The 16,242-nt window shown below is 35.3% G+C and overlaps 3 protein-coding genes across 3 annotated transcripts; 1 reads left to right on the top strand and 2 right to left on the bottom strand.

The window, feature by feature from the left end:
• Window positions 1–254: 254 nt before the first annotated feature.
• LOC109190365 lies at window positions 255–1,367 on the bottom strand. Its single transcript, XM_019340830.1, has one exon. It carries the CDS (start codon window positions 1,365–1,367, stop codon window positions 255–257), a length of 1,113 nt encoding a protein of 370 aa, XP_019196375.1.
• A 635-nt stretch (window positions 1,368–2,002) lies between these two features.
• Window positions 2,003–3,616, bottom strand: LOC109190558 (cysteine-rich repeat secretory protein 3-like). Its single transcript, XM_019341061.1, has 3 exons — window positions 2,833–3,616; window positions 2,560–2,664; window positions 2,003–2,194 (listed from the first exon to the last, which is right to left on the bottom strand). The coding sequence occupies exons 1-3, from the start codon at window positions 3,596–3,598 to the stop codon at window positions 2,187–2,189; spliced, it is 879 nt and encodes a 292-aa protein (XP_019196606.1). The 5' UTR covers window positions 3,599–3,616; the 3' UTR covers window positions 2,003–2,186.
• A 5,114-nt stretch (window positions 3,617–8,730) lies between these two features.
• On the top strand, window positions 8,731–15,871 carry LOC109190695 (mitochondrial substrate carrier family protein C). The gene is made up of 7 exons (XM_019341260.1): window positions 8,731–10,335; window positions 11,516–11,933; window positions 12,744–12,888; window positions 13,687–13,802; window positions 13,935–14,013; window positions 14,480–14,713; window positions 15,175–15,871. The coding sequence occupies exons 1-7, from the start codon at window positions 9,213–9,215 to the stop codon at window positions 15,505–15,507; spliced, it is 2,448 nt and encodes an 815-aa protein (XP_019196805.1). The 5' UTR covers window positions 8,731–9,212; the 3' UTR covers window positions 15,508–15,871.
• Window positions 15,872–16,242: the final 371 nt, after the last annotated feature.

Raw genomic sequence — 16,242 nt, 5'->3', positions numbered from 1 at the left:
CAGTTTGCTTATTTTGTTGTGATCTTTTGTAGCTAAAGTCTGTAAGCATTACAATTTCTCAATGAATGTCGTTAAATTCAAATTGAGTATGAAGGTAAGATATTTTTATTAATAATTCTCTTCTCCAATTTTTTTTCTGTCTCAAAATTTCTTCGTTTGAAACTTTGAGTACAAAATAAGTATTAAGAAAAAAAAAAACAACTGAGGGGGTCTCTGTTGTTTCAAATGCCAAAAGCAACAAAAACAAAGAAAAATTAATCAGAACTTTTGTCTGACTTCTTCTTTTTGGTTTTGGGGGGATTATTATTAGCTCCGCAGACAATGGTGAACTGAAATCCATAGACGAAGCACGAATACATGCCATTGTCTGGTTTCCGCCGCCCGGCGTTCTTCGGAATCATCTCCATCTCCTCCTCATTTTCATCGTCCTCCGCCGCCTCACGCCGCCTCTTCGCCTCTTCCGGCGTCAAATTCGCCGGCAGTACCATGCTATCCCCGACTCCCCTTTCCATTATCTCCTTCCTCGGCGCCGCTGACGCCTGCCAACTCTGAGCTATCTCCGCCGCCACAACGGAGGCCGACGGTCCCACGTCGGAGCAAACTTCCGAGCCGTAGTTCACCATCGATCCGCCATTCACCATCGATCCGCCGTTCACCATTGAGCCGTTGCAGATGGAGCCAGGCTTCCCGGGAAACTCTTCGCCGTTGACATCAGACATCATGTCTGGGGTCATGGATCGCCGCCATTGCAGGATTTTTGCGTGAAGCCGTTCTCGCTCTTCGTCTTCTGAGTTGTGATATTCTAGAATATTCCTCTTTTCAAGTTCTAGATCCTTCTTGTAACCCGACGCCGTGGACATCAGATCGCTTAGCGGCATGCTTCGCGAGGTACCGGTGTTCTCCTGCAGCGTGGCGGACATATTGAGCAGTCCCTGAGGAGAACCCGAAGGACGGCGAATCTGGAGGGCCACCTCTCTCGTTCCCTTCTCCGACGGCGAGATGAGATTGCTAACATTCACCGAAACGGTTCCGACGAGAACGTCGCGGAACCACGAAACCGTGTAGATCTCGACGGTGACGGTAGATTTCTCGGAGGCGAGGAACTCATCGTCAACCTTGAAGGAAAACTTGTCGTTCCAGGTAGGATTCGCGTTGCCGTTCTGATCGATGCAGGTTGTCCGTTTCCGATTCGGATTGGTCCAGACGAGGGCGTAGGTGCGGAGGGACTTTGAGACGGGAGGCAGATCCTGGGCGGAGATGAGGGTGATCTCTAAGATGTGGTAGCCGACCGGAGGGCGGGAGAGGCATGAGACGTCGGAAACAGTGATTACGGAGTTCGCCGCGGTGGCGTCGTTGTAGTGATCCATTCTTTCACCGTCCAGTCCGCGGCGGAGATGATCTACCGTTCCGGCTAAACCAATGGCACCATGAAGCTGCTGCAGGGCCGGGGAAGGGGAAGATATTGCGCTGCTTTCACAAAGGTTAGTTACGCCTTAAAATTTTCAACCGCTACTTCACTAACGGTCTATATTTAAGAGACTTTTTTTTTTTTTTTTTTTTTTTTGAAAAGAGTTTTTCTTATTTATCATGGTGGGAATTGGGAAATCCGGAAATACATTGAAATAATATTTTGCATGCAGAATATATCGAAAACAATTTCAGTATTATATATGCATAAATGATAATTAATTACACATGAAATTAATTGATATTTTTTTTTATAAGAGTGGCAACCAATTAATAAAGAGTATTCTCTTGACACTTATTCTTAATAAAAATAAGATGGAAAGGGACAAAACATACAAATATATGGCAAAATCGTCAATAAATCGCATCAACTTTAATTATAATACAATAATGATTAAATAATAGAATGTTCGTTAAACTCAATCACATAATTTTTGAATGCTATTGACTCTATTATAATGTAATACTCCGTATCTGTTAATACATATTTTTTAAAGTCTTAATAGCTATGCTGCTCGATCACAATGTCTTTAGCAACCAATAAACAATTTAATATATAACAAAACAATGATATTTGATAGCTAGCTACAAACTAAAATTCATTATCCTAACACTCTAATAGTACCAACTTTTTGTTTTTTCTTTATCTAGATGATTAACGATCTTGAGACAGCCTTGGCCTGCAAGTCCAAACGAATTGATCGAAGAAAAGAAATCCATCACCAATCTGCATGCACCAAATCAAAACAATCAATTTTGCAACTATTTATGCGACGAAATCCAGCATTTTGTACGTGTAAATTAACATTGCCCGGGTTTTTTATGTTGGAAAAAAATTAACAAAATAGCATTGTAAGTGACTATTCTGTAGTACAAATATATGTGAGGTCCAATATGAATTTGGTTCAGGTCAAAGTGGATTGTACATAAAAATTTTAAATAAGTTTTATCCTGTTATATTTGAAGGCAACAATAAGAGTAATAATAACATATATACTAGTATAAACGTACACGTTTAATACTATGATAGTACACAATTTCAATATGCATGATAATATAATAAAGAAAAAAATACCAAATAATTTGACTTACCGTCATATTTCTTGCCCCGTGAAGCCAATATTGCTCCCACAATAACACTAGCAACTATGCCTCCCACTGCAATTGCCACCAACCTACCGTTCGAGCTTCCAGATCCTTCATTATCATATCCAATCCATCAACAATTTTTCATAATTATTTTATAATAAAAATAATCTTCAATTACATCAATCCATGCACTATTATTATCTTTCAAAATTAAAAATTATAATGACAATATGGAATTGAATTTAAAGAAAATAAAAACATATTAAGTAAAATTACCATGATCATATTTGTAGCTGACAAAGCACCGGTCCATATATATTTCCCCAGAAGCCGAGTAGCCACATTCATCCAGAGCCATTTGAGCCGCCATGTTCACGCATTCGCCGCACTCACAGTGTCCCAAGTTCCCGGCGCACTGAGCCACGCCGTGCATCGACTCATACCTCAGCTTACAAAATCCACGTTCCAATTCCTCCCTATTCTCAATCTCACCGTTCATCACACATCTCTCCAGCTCAGCCAACACCTGGTACCGCAACTGCCGGCTCCGCTCGTCGGCTCTCTTTTGGCTGCACGCGCTGTGCAGCAGCTGGAACGGAGCGCTGGTCTGATCGGCTCCCATCAGCTCCTCGGCTTCGTAGTGAAGGTAGCACCCCGAGAGCTGAACCCTGGCGGGAACGGTCTGGCCGCAGAAAGCGGCGGAGAATCCGGGGAGCTGGTTGACGCAGGCGTGGCAGTCGCGGTTGCTGATGTCGCGCCGGCACTGGAACCTCCCGGAGATGGCGGTTGTGTCGTCGCCGACGTAGGTGTGGAAGAAGCTGGTCTCCGAAGACTTGTCGACGAGCTCCTGGAAGAGAGACGACAGGAGCGGCGACGGTAACAATGGCGGCGATGCGGCGGAGCTTGTCTGGTTGGGACACCGTGTGAAAACTAGCGAGTAGTTGTTGGTTTCAGCAAATATGAATCCAAACCATAGAGAAACGTTAAGGAGGAGATAATAATTACACAAATATGGATATGATGATGATAATGAACATCCCATTGTACCAGCAGTGGGGATAGAGATCGATCAACTGAATTTGTGTGAAGTGCATATATATATATATATATATATATATATATATATATATATATATATATATATATATATATTATTTTCGAATACTGTGTAATGTATTTATGCATATCTAATGATGTATGCGCGGTATATATATATATATATAATAGAGTTCCAGTGAGATCTAACATATTCAATCTATTTTATTCTTTATATAGGATAAAATTTATATCTAAAAATTTACCCCACGAACCAAATATACTGTCATTCCTATATCTAACTGAACTACTGTAACCCGGTCATCAGGTAAAATTGACTGAGTTCTAACGTGTTCTACAAAAAGGTATAATCGGGAAGGTTGCAAGAATTTGGAAGTTAAGAACGGAGGATAGATTATTTTCATACCTAACTCTAACTAACTTAGGAATAGTAGGGGCAGAAATGGACTAATTTAAATGAAAAAATATATATACCTTAGTTAATAACGTGTGTAGAAAAGTTGGGAAAGCTGAAAACCAAAAGTTTTTGGCTCAACGTTATTCGCAATATGTGTTAGTTTGAATTGAAACTTAAGTTTTTGTTAGGTTTGACCAACGAATACGTACTTATGTCTATCTATAATAAGTTTAGCCTTCTGGAAATAATTAACAATGTGTGAATACAAAACATAATTCAGAATTTTTATGTATTAAATTTAAAATTGGTTACAACGAGTGTTCATACGTGAGTACAAAATCCATGGACAATCATCTTATTTTTCAACGAACACTCCACAACTTTCGGAACTCAAGTGGATCGGATAATCATCTTATTTTTAACACTCCACAACCATTGGAATTCAAGTGACAAAGAAGAGATTATATGGCTTGTTCTTCAAAGAAGAGGTTATATGGATTGTTCTTTATTGAGGGGCCTCTGAATTAGACTCAAATGGCTTGATCTTCAGTAGAAGGGATAGACTTTTTCAGAGTGGTGTCGTCTTTTTAGAGAGTTCCTTTTCATAGTTGTAGGATATGAAAAATTTTGATATACACTTATCAAATATAGAAAGTATTCAAAATGCCCCAGGATCATTTAGTCTCAAGTCATGGCGGGAGGCAGCAGGATGAGGTTCGAACCCCACCTCAAACATCATTGGAGTAATGGAGTTGGGCTTCATAGGGTGGAGTAAAGTGTGGATTAGCTAGGCTCTTGCTCTTCATAGGATGGAGTAAAGTGTGGATTTTTTGCTTGTGCACATAGTACAATAAGGTGAATTATTGACTGAAAGGACTCAGATTTACATCATCTAATGACTCTTGAATCAAGAAACTATAAGTTAGAATTTAGTTTGATGAAATCTATGTATTAAAAGAACAAGAAGCCAAGGATATGATCTTGTGATGGCACCAAGTTGCTCCTATGTGGGATGAGGTTGTGGGTTTGAGCCCGCGATATTGACTCTTTAATTTGTGCTTGGGTTTGAGCCTCAGTGGAGGCGATATTGACTTTTTGTGCTTTAATTGGTTGAGAAAATAATTATGAACAGATACATGAATAGATATTGCATTGTATTCAAAATATTTATTGTCTTATTTGCAAGGTACCCCTTCATGACAACATTTCGTCCACCTAATTTCATCTTTTGTTCTTTTCTTGGAGTATCCCCTTCAATTCCCTTTGAAAAGTAGTTTAAAGTAATTTTCAATTTAATCTATCATATATAGTTATTTGTCATTTTCACCCTCTTGGATGCATCCCTCTCAATTAATATTTACTTCGTAAAAGGTCTTTTTCAATTTAGTCTTTTGTAAATAATTTTTTGCAATTTCATACATCATTTTATTGAGTACATTATTTTAGGTTTCAATTTGGTGTTTTCTTTGTCCTTAGTATTTGGTTCTAAAATTTAAATTAGGTTTCAATTTGGTATTGAATGTTTTCTTTTCTCCTTTGTGAATAATTTAAAACTAAAAGTAAAGAATTATATTAAATTTACCAAAGTTTAAGTAAATGGACTAAATTGTACATAGTCATATAATAAAATAATTTCTCAATATTTTGAATGATTATTTATATTTTGTATTATATTTATATTTCTCAAAAAAATGGCTTCAATTCTTTGTTTAACAATAAAGAGAACTTGACATTTTACATATATACATATTATTGAAACATGGTATCCCGAAGCGTGGAGCTTAGGTCATGGACAAGCTAAGCTCAACGCATATACAAGGGATATAATAGCTTGTGTTGGTAACTTGGTATTGTGTATCTTACAATTATCTAATCATTTTACCTTCTTCATCCAAAATAAATAAATAGAGCGATAAACAAAATAAATAAATAAATACTCACACAAAAGAGTAGTTGTGTTCAATTGTATAATCATTTTTCATAACTGAAATATGAGTTGTTGACAAAATAAATTATAAAAACCAACTCCTACTGTCCTATTTGTAAATGCACAATGAAACCTACTCCTACTGTCCTACATACGAATAACGTACTAAAGCTTGCTGTTAATTAATGATCCGTTTGGAAAGCAATAAAATAATTTCTGAAAAATATTTTTTAGAAAATGATTAACTTTTTGGAAAATATTTTTCGTTACATTGTTTGGTTGCATTTAGGAAAATATAAGAATGGATGGAAATTGAGGAATCGAAGATAATGACGGCAGCGAAGGCAACCGTGTTTTGAGTGTGTGGCGGAAAATGACTTACGTCAAAATTTGGCACAAGTCATTTTCCGCAAAAATGCCTACATTTTTCCCAGTCAACGGAAATGTTTTTCGCTGACTGAATTTTTCTACTACATCCAAACACTAAAAACTTGAAAAAACATTTTTCATAAGTCATTTTTCGAGTTTTCAAACTGACCCTAAAGTACAAATATAATTTAATTTGGTAACCGTCATGTCATTTAATTATCAATCAACATGTCACTTTATGTTCAATTGCTTGAATTTGTGTTGTTCATTAACTTAATTATAACTTTTTTTTTTTTAAATGGATATCCTAATTTCAATTTGATGCATAATTTGATGACTTATTTGATTCTTATTCCTACAAATTAAGTTTGGATATGTATAGAGTAGCTGTATGTGACTATGAGAGAACAGGTGCAGGTTTTGAAATGATCCACCTACCTCATATAGTCATGTGCTACTTCTGATATTTCTCTTATTATTATTATTATTATTATTATTATTATTATTATTATTATTATTATTATTATTATTATTATTATTATTATTTAAATACTTATTTATTATTTATTTATTAGGCTAATATTTTTTTCTTCATTTTTTTTTTGTGTTTAATAAAATTTTAATACACATTATTATTTTTAGATGTATAAATGTCATATATACTATTAAATTAGATAATATAAAAATAGAGAATTTTATAATGTGAAATTGTACCCAGCACACTGGATAGTGTTGAATGCTTAGTGCTAGTGTTAATAATAAAAATATTGTCATTTTTAATCTATCAATGGTTATCAACTATTAATTTTATCACATTTAATGCACGAATATACTTGTGTTGCTACATTTACATATGTTGACCAAATCTTTGATAGCTACTCACAAAAAAATGCAATTGTCTCTCCTTTAGAGTTGCTACAAGGAAAAAAATAATTTATCCAAATATAAACACACAATACTATTACTAAAATGTGTTCTTGTAACAATCTCAATTTAAAAAATACATTTCTCAACAAATGATTGTTGAGGTTTGACTAATATGACCAAATGTAATAACAAAAACATACTTATGCATTAATTATAATACAATTAATAATTGAGGGATCAAAAATAATAACAGCTCATTAATAATATTAGATGTAATCAGACATATCGTCAGGTCGGGATGTAAGGGTCATTGGAGTTAGTTATTATGGCCATATTTGGTAAATGGCTGTTAGCTAATTGAGTTAATTAGAAGATATAAGTATTGATAATATTAACTGATTGTAGAAAGGTGGTTGGTAAATTAGTTGTTAGATAATAGCCGTTTGGTATAATTTCTTTTCTCAAAAAGCTAATTGAAAAAGTTACTTTGAATAACTTTTTGAATTTTAGTATTTTAGAGTACAAAAAGCTAATTACTAAACATTTATATTAATTTTTAAACTAACTAAAACAACTAATAGTAGTCAAATAAATTAAAATTGACGCTGTAAGGAAATCATAAAAAATAATTAAAATGAGCTAAAACAAATTTGGAGTAAAAAAGCTAATTAACTAAACATTTATACAAATTTATATTTTAAAAAAATCATAAAAAATAATTAAAAATGAGGTGAGTAAGCTTGACAAAGGGTGAGTAATTAATACTTTGAGCTAAAACTGAACACGTGGAGCCTATGTGGTAACCCCCTACCTGGTATCTACGTCAGCATTTTATCCACATTGTAACTTGTAAGTCATTATCTAAATTCCAAAAAAAAAAAAAGAAAATTAAAAAAGGGAATTTCGTTATATTAATTAAGGGAGACCTTCCACCCCTTCAAGAAAACTTCAGCCACTTCAACTGTTCAGTTAAAAGTCGTAATTACCCCTACATGCAGGGAAAAAACCAAGGCTAATTACGCCATTCCAGTTAACAAATACCAGAATCGACTGAATTTTTAATTTTTTTTTTTTTTTTGTCCATATATTCCAATTTTTCAGATCCAAACAAAATAATAATATTTATGTGACAAAAAAATAAGTTTGAATTATTGGTTTAATAATCACAAAATTTAAAATTTAACTTGTAATAAAAGTTATTTATTAGTTTTTTTTTTTTTTATTTTAAACTTGTTAATTATAGACAATTTTAATTTATCTTTATAGATTTTTATCAATTAAGATTATAAGATAGAATTTATCATGCACATTTTTAAATAGTTAATGACGATTTTACTTTGGCATGATAGTGCATAGATTATGTTAAAAATGAACAGTTCTTTTGTTTATATCTGCTGAGTCATTAAGTCACATAATTTACATAATCTCAAATATTATGTTGAGTCAGAGAGGAGTCATTAGAGTTGGGGATTCGATCTTTTGGGAGAAGAAACTAATGAAGATTTTCACACAATAATAAATAATAAATATAAAAAACAAAGAAAATTAATAGATATAGATGAGCCACCTCTCCATCTTCCTCTTCTTCGCCTAGCTTCCCCCTTCACAGTCACTATATCTTACGGAGACCTCAGATTTTGTTCGCAGATTTGCAGAATTTTTGTGACTCTAAGTTGTTGAGGTAGACGAAGGAAGAAGGAAGGCAGGCAAGTTTATCTTTCTCGAATTTGGTACTATGCGTTTCAATTCGATTCTCCGTGTGTGTAATATAGGTGGACACGCGCGGCTTAGTATGTAGAGGCGCGTTGATGTGTTCGTAGAAGAACGGATTGAATGGATTTACTGCTGTTTCATGTGAATGATACGGATAAGTTGGGGTTGTGTGGATCTGATTCGGATGGTTTTGGTGTTCAATGAGGATTGACTGTTGAGCTTCCGAGTGTGTTTTTGTATTGGCAGGATTTATATATATTTTAGTGAGAGAGAGAGAGAGAGGGAGAGGGAGAGGATTGTTGTCTTGTTGAGGTGAGACTTGGAGTGATGTTGATGGTATCTGGAAATGGAGACGCTGCGGATTCGTTTCGGAATTCAATGGAAGTGGTCAGGGGTGTGTTATCCCCGATAGAGTCCAGTATAAAGAAAGTGGCGAAGGATTTAGAGCACTACTGGCCTGGTTCTCAGGTTGTGGTGGTTGATTCTAGTGATGACAGCAAAAGCTCAGAGCTAAATGTGAATAGAAAGAGTGTGGTTACTGATGTGGAAAAGACGAGTTTCGCTGTGAAGGTACCGAGTAAGAAGTTTGTAGGGTTTTTCGGGAGCAGTTGGCAGAGCGATAGAGATGAGATTGGGGCTAGGAAAGGGTTGAAAGAGAAATATGGGGGAGGAGATGTTGGGAAGAGCAATGGGAATTGTTTTGACTGTTTACATTTTGCTCTGGCTTGGTCACTCATGATGAATAATTTTGCTCAGGCTCTTCCTGGCACATTTAAGGTTGGGACAAAGTGGGTTCACAAGACGAGTAATGGGGATGCTGTTCCCAATGAGACTGCTATGAAGCCAAGGGTTTTAGGTGAATTTAAGAAAAAGGAATCAAATGGCCGAGTATCTTGTTGTGAAAGGTTGAATCATGAAGAAGGGAATAATGTATCACTTGAGGGATTTGTAGGGTTTATGTTTGATCAGCTAGCTCAGAATCTTCAAAAGCTTGACTCACATTTTCATGAGAAGGAATCCAAGCTTGCTGACTTAGAGCCAGTTCCTCCACCCACCAATCAGTTTGATCATTTGAAGGTGCTTATTAGTGTGTTTGAGGGGAAAAGAGCTGATTTCAATGGCTTTTTGGGGAACTTGAATTTTGCAAGAGTGGGAGGTATGCCGCCAAGTATTGTTGGAATCTCTTCTCCGGTGAGTGATGAGAGAGATGATGCAGTCAATGGTGATGGTCCTCGCATAGAAAGTGCAGGCAGTTCACCGCAAAAATTGGCCAATGGGTTGCTCAGCATTCCCTTGTCAAATGTTGAAAGGTTGAGGTCAACTTTGTCATCTGTTTCATTGACAGAACTAGTTGAGCTCTTACCTCAGCTAGGTCGACCTTCACAAGATCATCCCGATAAGAAGAAACTATTTTCTGTCCAGGACTTTTTCAGATACACGGAAGCTGAAGGTATGCCTTTATTCTGTATTTGTTCAATGCAAGTGACATGCTTTGTCCATTTGCCTAGGTTTAACTAAAATGTTAAGTATGATTGCTTGCTTTATTAGCCATTGTGTTTACATGATACACTTTATTTATTGATCAGTCACCAAATACATATGGTGTATGGTGGATGTTGGGCTTCATAGCATGTGTATGTAGCATTTTGTGAGTTTTAGTCATTGGGCTTTCTAAGGCTTACAAGTATGTATTATGGAGTAACAAGTATTGAATCTGATATCTATGTTAGTCAATAATAGATGTTGGAACTCTTACTCTTCCACTCTTTATTATACGGAGTAACTGCTTACTAGGAATAGGAGATACTATTATGTTTTCCATCATTTATTTTTCTGTTATGGGTTAAAATTCAAATTAATTCTCCATGTTGAAATATAGTACAAATTAATGAAGTTTAAGTCTTATTTCTTCCTTTTAATTCCTTGTTAATTTATCTTCTCTAGGACTATTGTTTTACTGCAAATTGTATAAGAAAACTGCACTGAAATTGTGTACTATAGTCTATAGATGGGTTTACTTTCGGAACATAACATTAGTTGCTGCTTGGTAGTAAGTGCTACCATGGAAGCAAAGTGAAAATGAAACTTTTTGCTACTACCATTCAAGTAAGGTCTGGTATTAACCTCAGATTATCCTCACGGGATGGATTTACTTTCAGAACATACTTTAGCTTCTGCTTTGTAGTTAGACAACTATGGAAGGAAAGTGAAAATGCAACTTTTTGTCATTAAAGTTCAAATATGGTCTGGTATTAACTCTGTAGATTAATATTCTCATTCTTGTAGTAGCATGCCCAATACAGTCCTCCCCCATCTGATGAAAGGAAAATTCTAGACAGTTAGATATGCTTTAGATTTCAGAAAACTTACCTGCCTAAATTTGGTTATGAACTACATGAAGGGGAGTCTAATCTTATTAGTTCCTAACAAATACTCCGTATCAAATTTCGCTTGGTGGTTGTTAGTGTTCCACTGTTCCTAGATGTACATGTAACTCTGTCACTAGCTTTATTATTTTTTTCATATATGCACGTACATTCAATTTAATAGGAATATATGTATCTGACTTGTCTGCTCTTTCTTGACACTTTTATCAAGTCAGTCAGAATTAATGTATTTCAATCCTGTAGGAAGGAGGTTCTTCGAGGAGTTGGATGGTGATGGGGATGGCCAAGTCACCTTGGAAGATCTTGAAGTTGCTATGAGAAAGAGAAAGCTACCAAAACGATATGCTCATGAATTCATGCGTCGTACAAGAAGTCACTTGTTTAAAAAATCTTTTGGTTGGAAACAGTTTTTATCTTTAATGGAACAGAAGGAACCAACTATTCTACGGGCTTATACTAGTCTTTGCTTGAGCAAGTCCGGGACTCTGCAGAAAAGTGAGATCTTAGCATCATTGAAAAATGCAGGGCTTCCAGCAAATGAAGACAATGCTGTTGCGATGATGCGCTTTCTAAATGCAGATACCGAGGAATCCATCTCTTATGGGCATTTCCGGAATTTTATGCTTTTACTGCCCTCAGACAGATTACAAGAAGATCCTCGGTAAAATTCTAGTTCCATTTGTCTCATATATGAATTTTCAGAAACAAGGTTTTTTTTCCCTCAAAATGCCAGTACTCTAGTATTATAATTTATAAGCTATTTGATTGTTAGACATGATGCATTTATAAAGATGGGGCTTCTAGTTTGCAACATTCTCTCCCCTTGCATTCACATGTATTATTTTTCTTTATGGCATCTCTCTATTGCAGCATCTACTTTCTTAATTTTGCAGCTTCTTCAACTATCTCTTTTGCAGTATTCTTATCATATTAAACACAGAAGCTTTCAATTATGAAAAGTGATTCATCAAAATGGTAGGGTAGAAAATAGCCAATCAGAAGAAAGAAGACATTAATTTAAAAAAAAAAAAAAACGAAGTTTTGGTGGAACATAATTGTAGCTTTTTCTGTGTTTATTTTTGGTTGGATGTTCTTTGATTTCAAAGTTGTTTTTGAGTATATATTGTTTTGCCAACTTTGCAAAGTCTCTGCTACAAAGCAGTGTTTTGTTTTGTGTTGTTTTATTATTCAATTTTGTATTTCTAAAGTGGAGCGCACATGACTATATGGATTTGTAGTAATATTCCTTTGACCTGAAAGGAATGAAATGCAACCAACTGTTTGCACATGGAAACTGGAACTTGTGGAATTTGGTTGCATTGTCATGGTTGATATATAATTGGCAATTTTAAGTTTCAACTGGCTGGTGCTCATTTAATATGATGTAGAACTGAAAGTGAAATGTGTTTTATTTCTTCTTATAAAGCTTCTTAGACCGTTACTTTTACTTATTAAAAATAAAACACTGTAGGAGTATCTGGTTTGAGGCGGCAACTGTAGTTGCTGTTGCACCACCTGTTGAGATTCCAGCTGGAAGTGTTCTAAAATCTGCTTTGGCAGGAGGCCTTGCTTGTGCATTGTCTACATCATTGATGCACCCTATTGATACAATCAAGGTACACTTTCCTCAAGAAATCAGGACTTGAATTTTCTCGAAATTGTTCATATGTGGGCTTGGCACTCACAGCATAACTACCCTGTATAATTTTATGGGAAAATGTACAATCTTTAGTGATAAAGAGGGCATCTCTCTATTTCTATGCCCCAACTTGAAGAATTTTACAATGCATCCTTTTGGGTTTGAGGCCTTGTGAATGCCTTTCCAGTTATCTCTTACTCTTTTTTCTTGTTTCCTTTATCAATTCCAAACAATTTTTTCCTCTTTTGATGCATCTGCTTACTTTTCCAATACACAATTAATATATTCTAGCTGTCAAAACCCATAACTATATTCCATTGTAGTCTGCAAATATACTTCTCTTATTTAAGCTTATCACTAAAACAGTTATGTATTCTTTGAATTAGACATGATTTTATGTTGGCTAGGACCTAAACTTAAGCGTTCAGGTCAAGAAGCCTTTTTTTTTTTTTTTTTGGATATCATAATGCTAAGTTTGGTTTAAGAAATACTTAAGCTCTTTGACTTTTCTGTACTCATAATTCACATATATCTCCATTATCCAATAGTTTTGTGATGTGGAAAGAATAATTTTTCTAAAGTCCATATACAATGAACTCTATTCAAGTCTGGATCAATCTGTGGTGGATGACTTTCCCTGGACATAGGTTTCATGACATTTAATGAAATTAGAATATGATAAGCAAGATTAATCAATAATTTGTGTTATAAGCGACAGTGCATGTGTTCCATTAGCCATGCATCTTCCTGATCCTGTTTTTAACTTGGTTATCAGACAACTTTACAAGCATCTAGCCTTAGTTTTCCCCAAATCATGGCAAAGCTCCCAGAAATTGGAGTGCGGGGATTGTATAGAGGGTCTATTCCTGCAATTGTTGGACAATTTTCAAGGTTAGCCATGATGATTTTTATTTTTATTTTTTATTTTTTATTTTTTTTGTATTTTTGGGTGCTACACTATATGTACAGCTGCTTTTATAATACATGCATGTATAGTATAGTTAATGTTGCCTTTAATTGCAGCCATGGATTGCGGACCGGAATTTTTGAAGCAAGTAAACTTGTTTTGATAAACTTTGCTCCCACGCTTCCAGAACTACAGGTGAGGGATATAACAAGGCATTTCTTTTTTATTGGCTTGCTTTTCTGTTTTGTTTCTACCCTTGAATACTTTCTACATTGCTGTTGAACTTGCTTTTATTGTTGCAGAGTGCTACAAAAAATGAGTTTCACACTAGCCTTAAGAAATTTGAATTTTTTTTTCTTTTGATCCGTTTCTTCTTATATATATATATATATATATATATATATATATATATATATTGGTATGTTCATAGTTTTGCATTGTCATTTATTTGATGTTACTTCTGTAATTGAAATGTTGAATTGAATCTAAGTAATCAAAGATTTCCTCCCTGCCAAATAGTGAACAATAATAATAATAATAATAATAATAATAATTATTATTATTATAATGATTATAACAGTAGTTCTGTCATTTTGGAGGTTTTAAGTTCTCATTATCTGAGGTATTAAAAACCCTGCTGCTTCTTGTCCACACTGCTCAGGTTCAATCAATAGCATCATTTTGCAGCACTGTCCTGGGGACAGCAGTGCGTATACCATGCGAAGTGTTAAAGCAGAGATTACAGGCTGGTCTGTTTGACAATGTAGGGCAAGCAATTTTAGGTACTTGGCAGCAAGATGGTCTTAAAGGCTTCTTTCGTGGGACCGGTGCCACTCTCTGCCGTGAGGTTCCATTTTATGTTGCAGGCATGGCCCTTTATGCAAAATCAAAGAAGGTTCGTTTTGTTTTCTCTAGAAGTTGATCACCTTTTAGATTTTGCATATTTTGCTAATTTGGTGCCCTGGGGTAAACAGTAAACTGTTCCTCCAACCGTTGCTTTTGTATGGGATATCTTTTGAAGTGCTTTAGATCCTCCTTATTGCCTTTTTTTCCCCTTCAAGTCTATGTGTTGAAATTTTGGTGCATTCTACACCATCTTTGATTCTTTTCGTGTGAACGCCTTTGGCCAATGCTCATCTTTTTGTGTGGACACCTTTGGGAGTACCATCCTTATTGCACACCACTTCTTACTTCAAATGCATGCTGTGGGACATTCTTACGCCCTATATAGCACTATAGCACCTTTGCTAGAGAACATTTTGCCTTCTTTCATTTATGAACATATTATTGGTTAAGAAATATTGTTGAATGACTCTGTATTATGTGGTGACTTCTTTTATGCTCTGATAATATCAGGTTGCCCAGCAGCTATTAGAGAGAGAGCTGGAACCATGGGAAACAATCGCTGTTGGGGCTTTATCCGGTGGTCTATCTGCTGTTGTGACAACACCGTTTGATGTAATTAAGACCAGAATGATGACTGCTCCCCAAGGCAGGCCTGTCACATTGACGGTGTTAGCATTCTCTATAATTCGTCACGAAGGACCCATGGGATTGTTAAAGGGTGCCTTGCCCAGGTTCTTCTGGATTGCTCCCCTTGGTGCAATGAACTTCGCTGGTTACGAGCTTGCCAAAAAGGCTATGGACAAAAGCGAGGAAACAAGTGAGCAAGTATCTGTTAAAAAGTAGGCTGATGATGATGATTGAGGCTCGAGGCATTTGCAAGTGAAACTATCAGTAACTATAAATGCATTATCGGAGATTTTGCTTTAATGCTCAAAAGCTGCTTAAAAGTTTTGAATATTTGTTTAAAACAGCGAGTGAGGTGATTTTATGCATCATAGTTAATGTGTCCAGAGAAAAAACAAAATCTTTGATTCTCTGGTAAAAGTTGCAATCTTTTGGTGCATACTTTTATTGGAGAAAAATTGTAAATTGAGCGCAGGCAGGGAGCCGTGGGAATCCCACTTAACTTTTAACGCTGTAACTTATTGTACATTTATGTGCAGTCTACTAATGCTTTGAACTTGTTATTCTTTGCTCATAAGCTTAACTTCTATATTGCGGTGAACTAGTGTTTGTTATATAGCATGTCTTAGACCTAACTTCATAATAATAATGTACGCTGTTTCATTGGTTCCCTTCTGAGTTCTGACTCTTTTAATGTTCAACTGATTTGGAACTATTTGGTATGGCAAGTTATACCATGGATTAAGATTTATCTTGCATTATAAATCTTAATCCAAAAACGATATTTAGATTGTATATGCAGTTAACATATTATGTGTTTGCAGTTAACAGATTATCTTACAATTATGTTTAAATATATGTTAACTATTAAACATATTACTGTAGACTATAATCAACAATGAAAGTAGACCTCTACCCTAGTCCATGATATAAAAATTGATTTGGTGTATATAT

The sequence above is a fragment of the Ipomoea nil genome, unplaced genomic scaffold (genome assembly GCF_001879475.1).
Source record: "Ipomoea nil cultivar Tokyo-kokei standard unplaced genomic scaffold, Asagao_1.1 scaffold1576, whole genome shotgun sequence".
Classification (NCBI taxonomy): Eukaryota; Viridiplantae; Streptophyta; class Magnoliopsida; order Solanales; family Convolvulaceae; genus Ipomoea; species Ipomoea nil.
Note: the sequence above shows the minus strand (reverse complement) of the source record. Positions and strands in the feature narration are given on the sequence as shown.

Bases quoted from the DNA above. Each gene is read 5' to 3' on its own strand.
- LOC109190365 (XM_019340830.1), bottom strand. From the start codon at position 1,367: ATGGATCACTACAACGACGCCACCGCGGCGAACTCCGTAATCACTGTT.
- LOC109190558 (XM_019341061.1), bottom strand. From the start codon at position 3,598: ATGGGATGTTCATTATCATCATCATATCCATATTTGTGTAATTATTAT. The intron at 2,665-2,832 runs GTAATTTTACTT...ATGATAATGAAG, and splicing joins CAGCTACAAATATGATCATG to GATCTGGAAGCTCGAACGGT.
- LOC109190695 (XM_019341260.1), top strand. From the start codon at position 9,213: ATGTTGATGGTATCTGGAAATGGAGACGCTGCGGATTCGTTTCGGAAT. The intron at 12,889-13,686 runs GTACACTTTCCT...CTTGGTTATCAG, and splicing joins ACCCTATTGATACAATCAAG to ACAACTTTACAAGCATCTAG. The intron at 13,803-13,934 runs GTTAGCCATGAT...CTTTAATTGCAG, and splicing joins ATTGTTGGACAATTTTCAAG to CCATGGATTGCGGACCGGAA.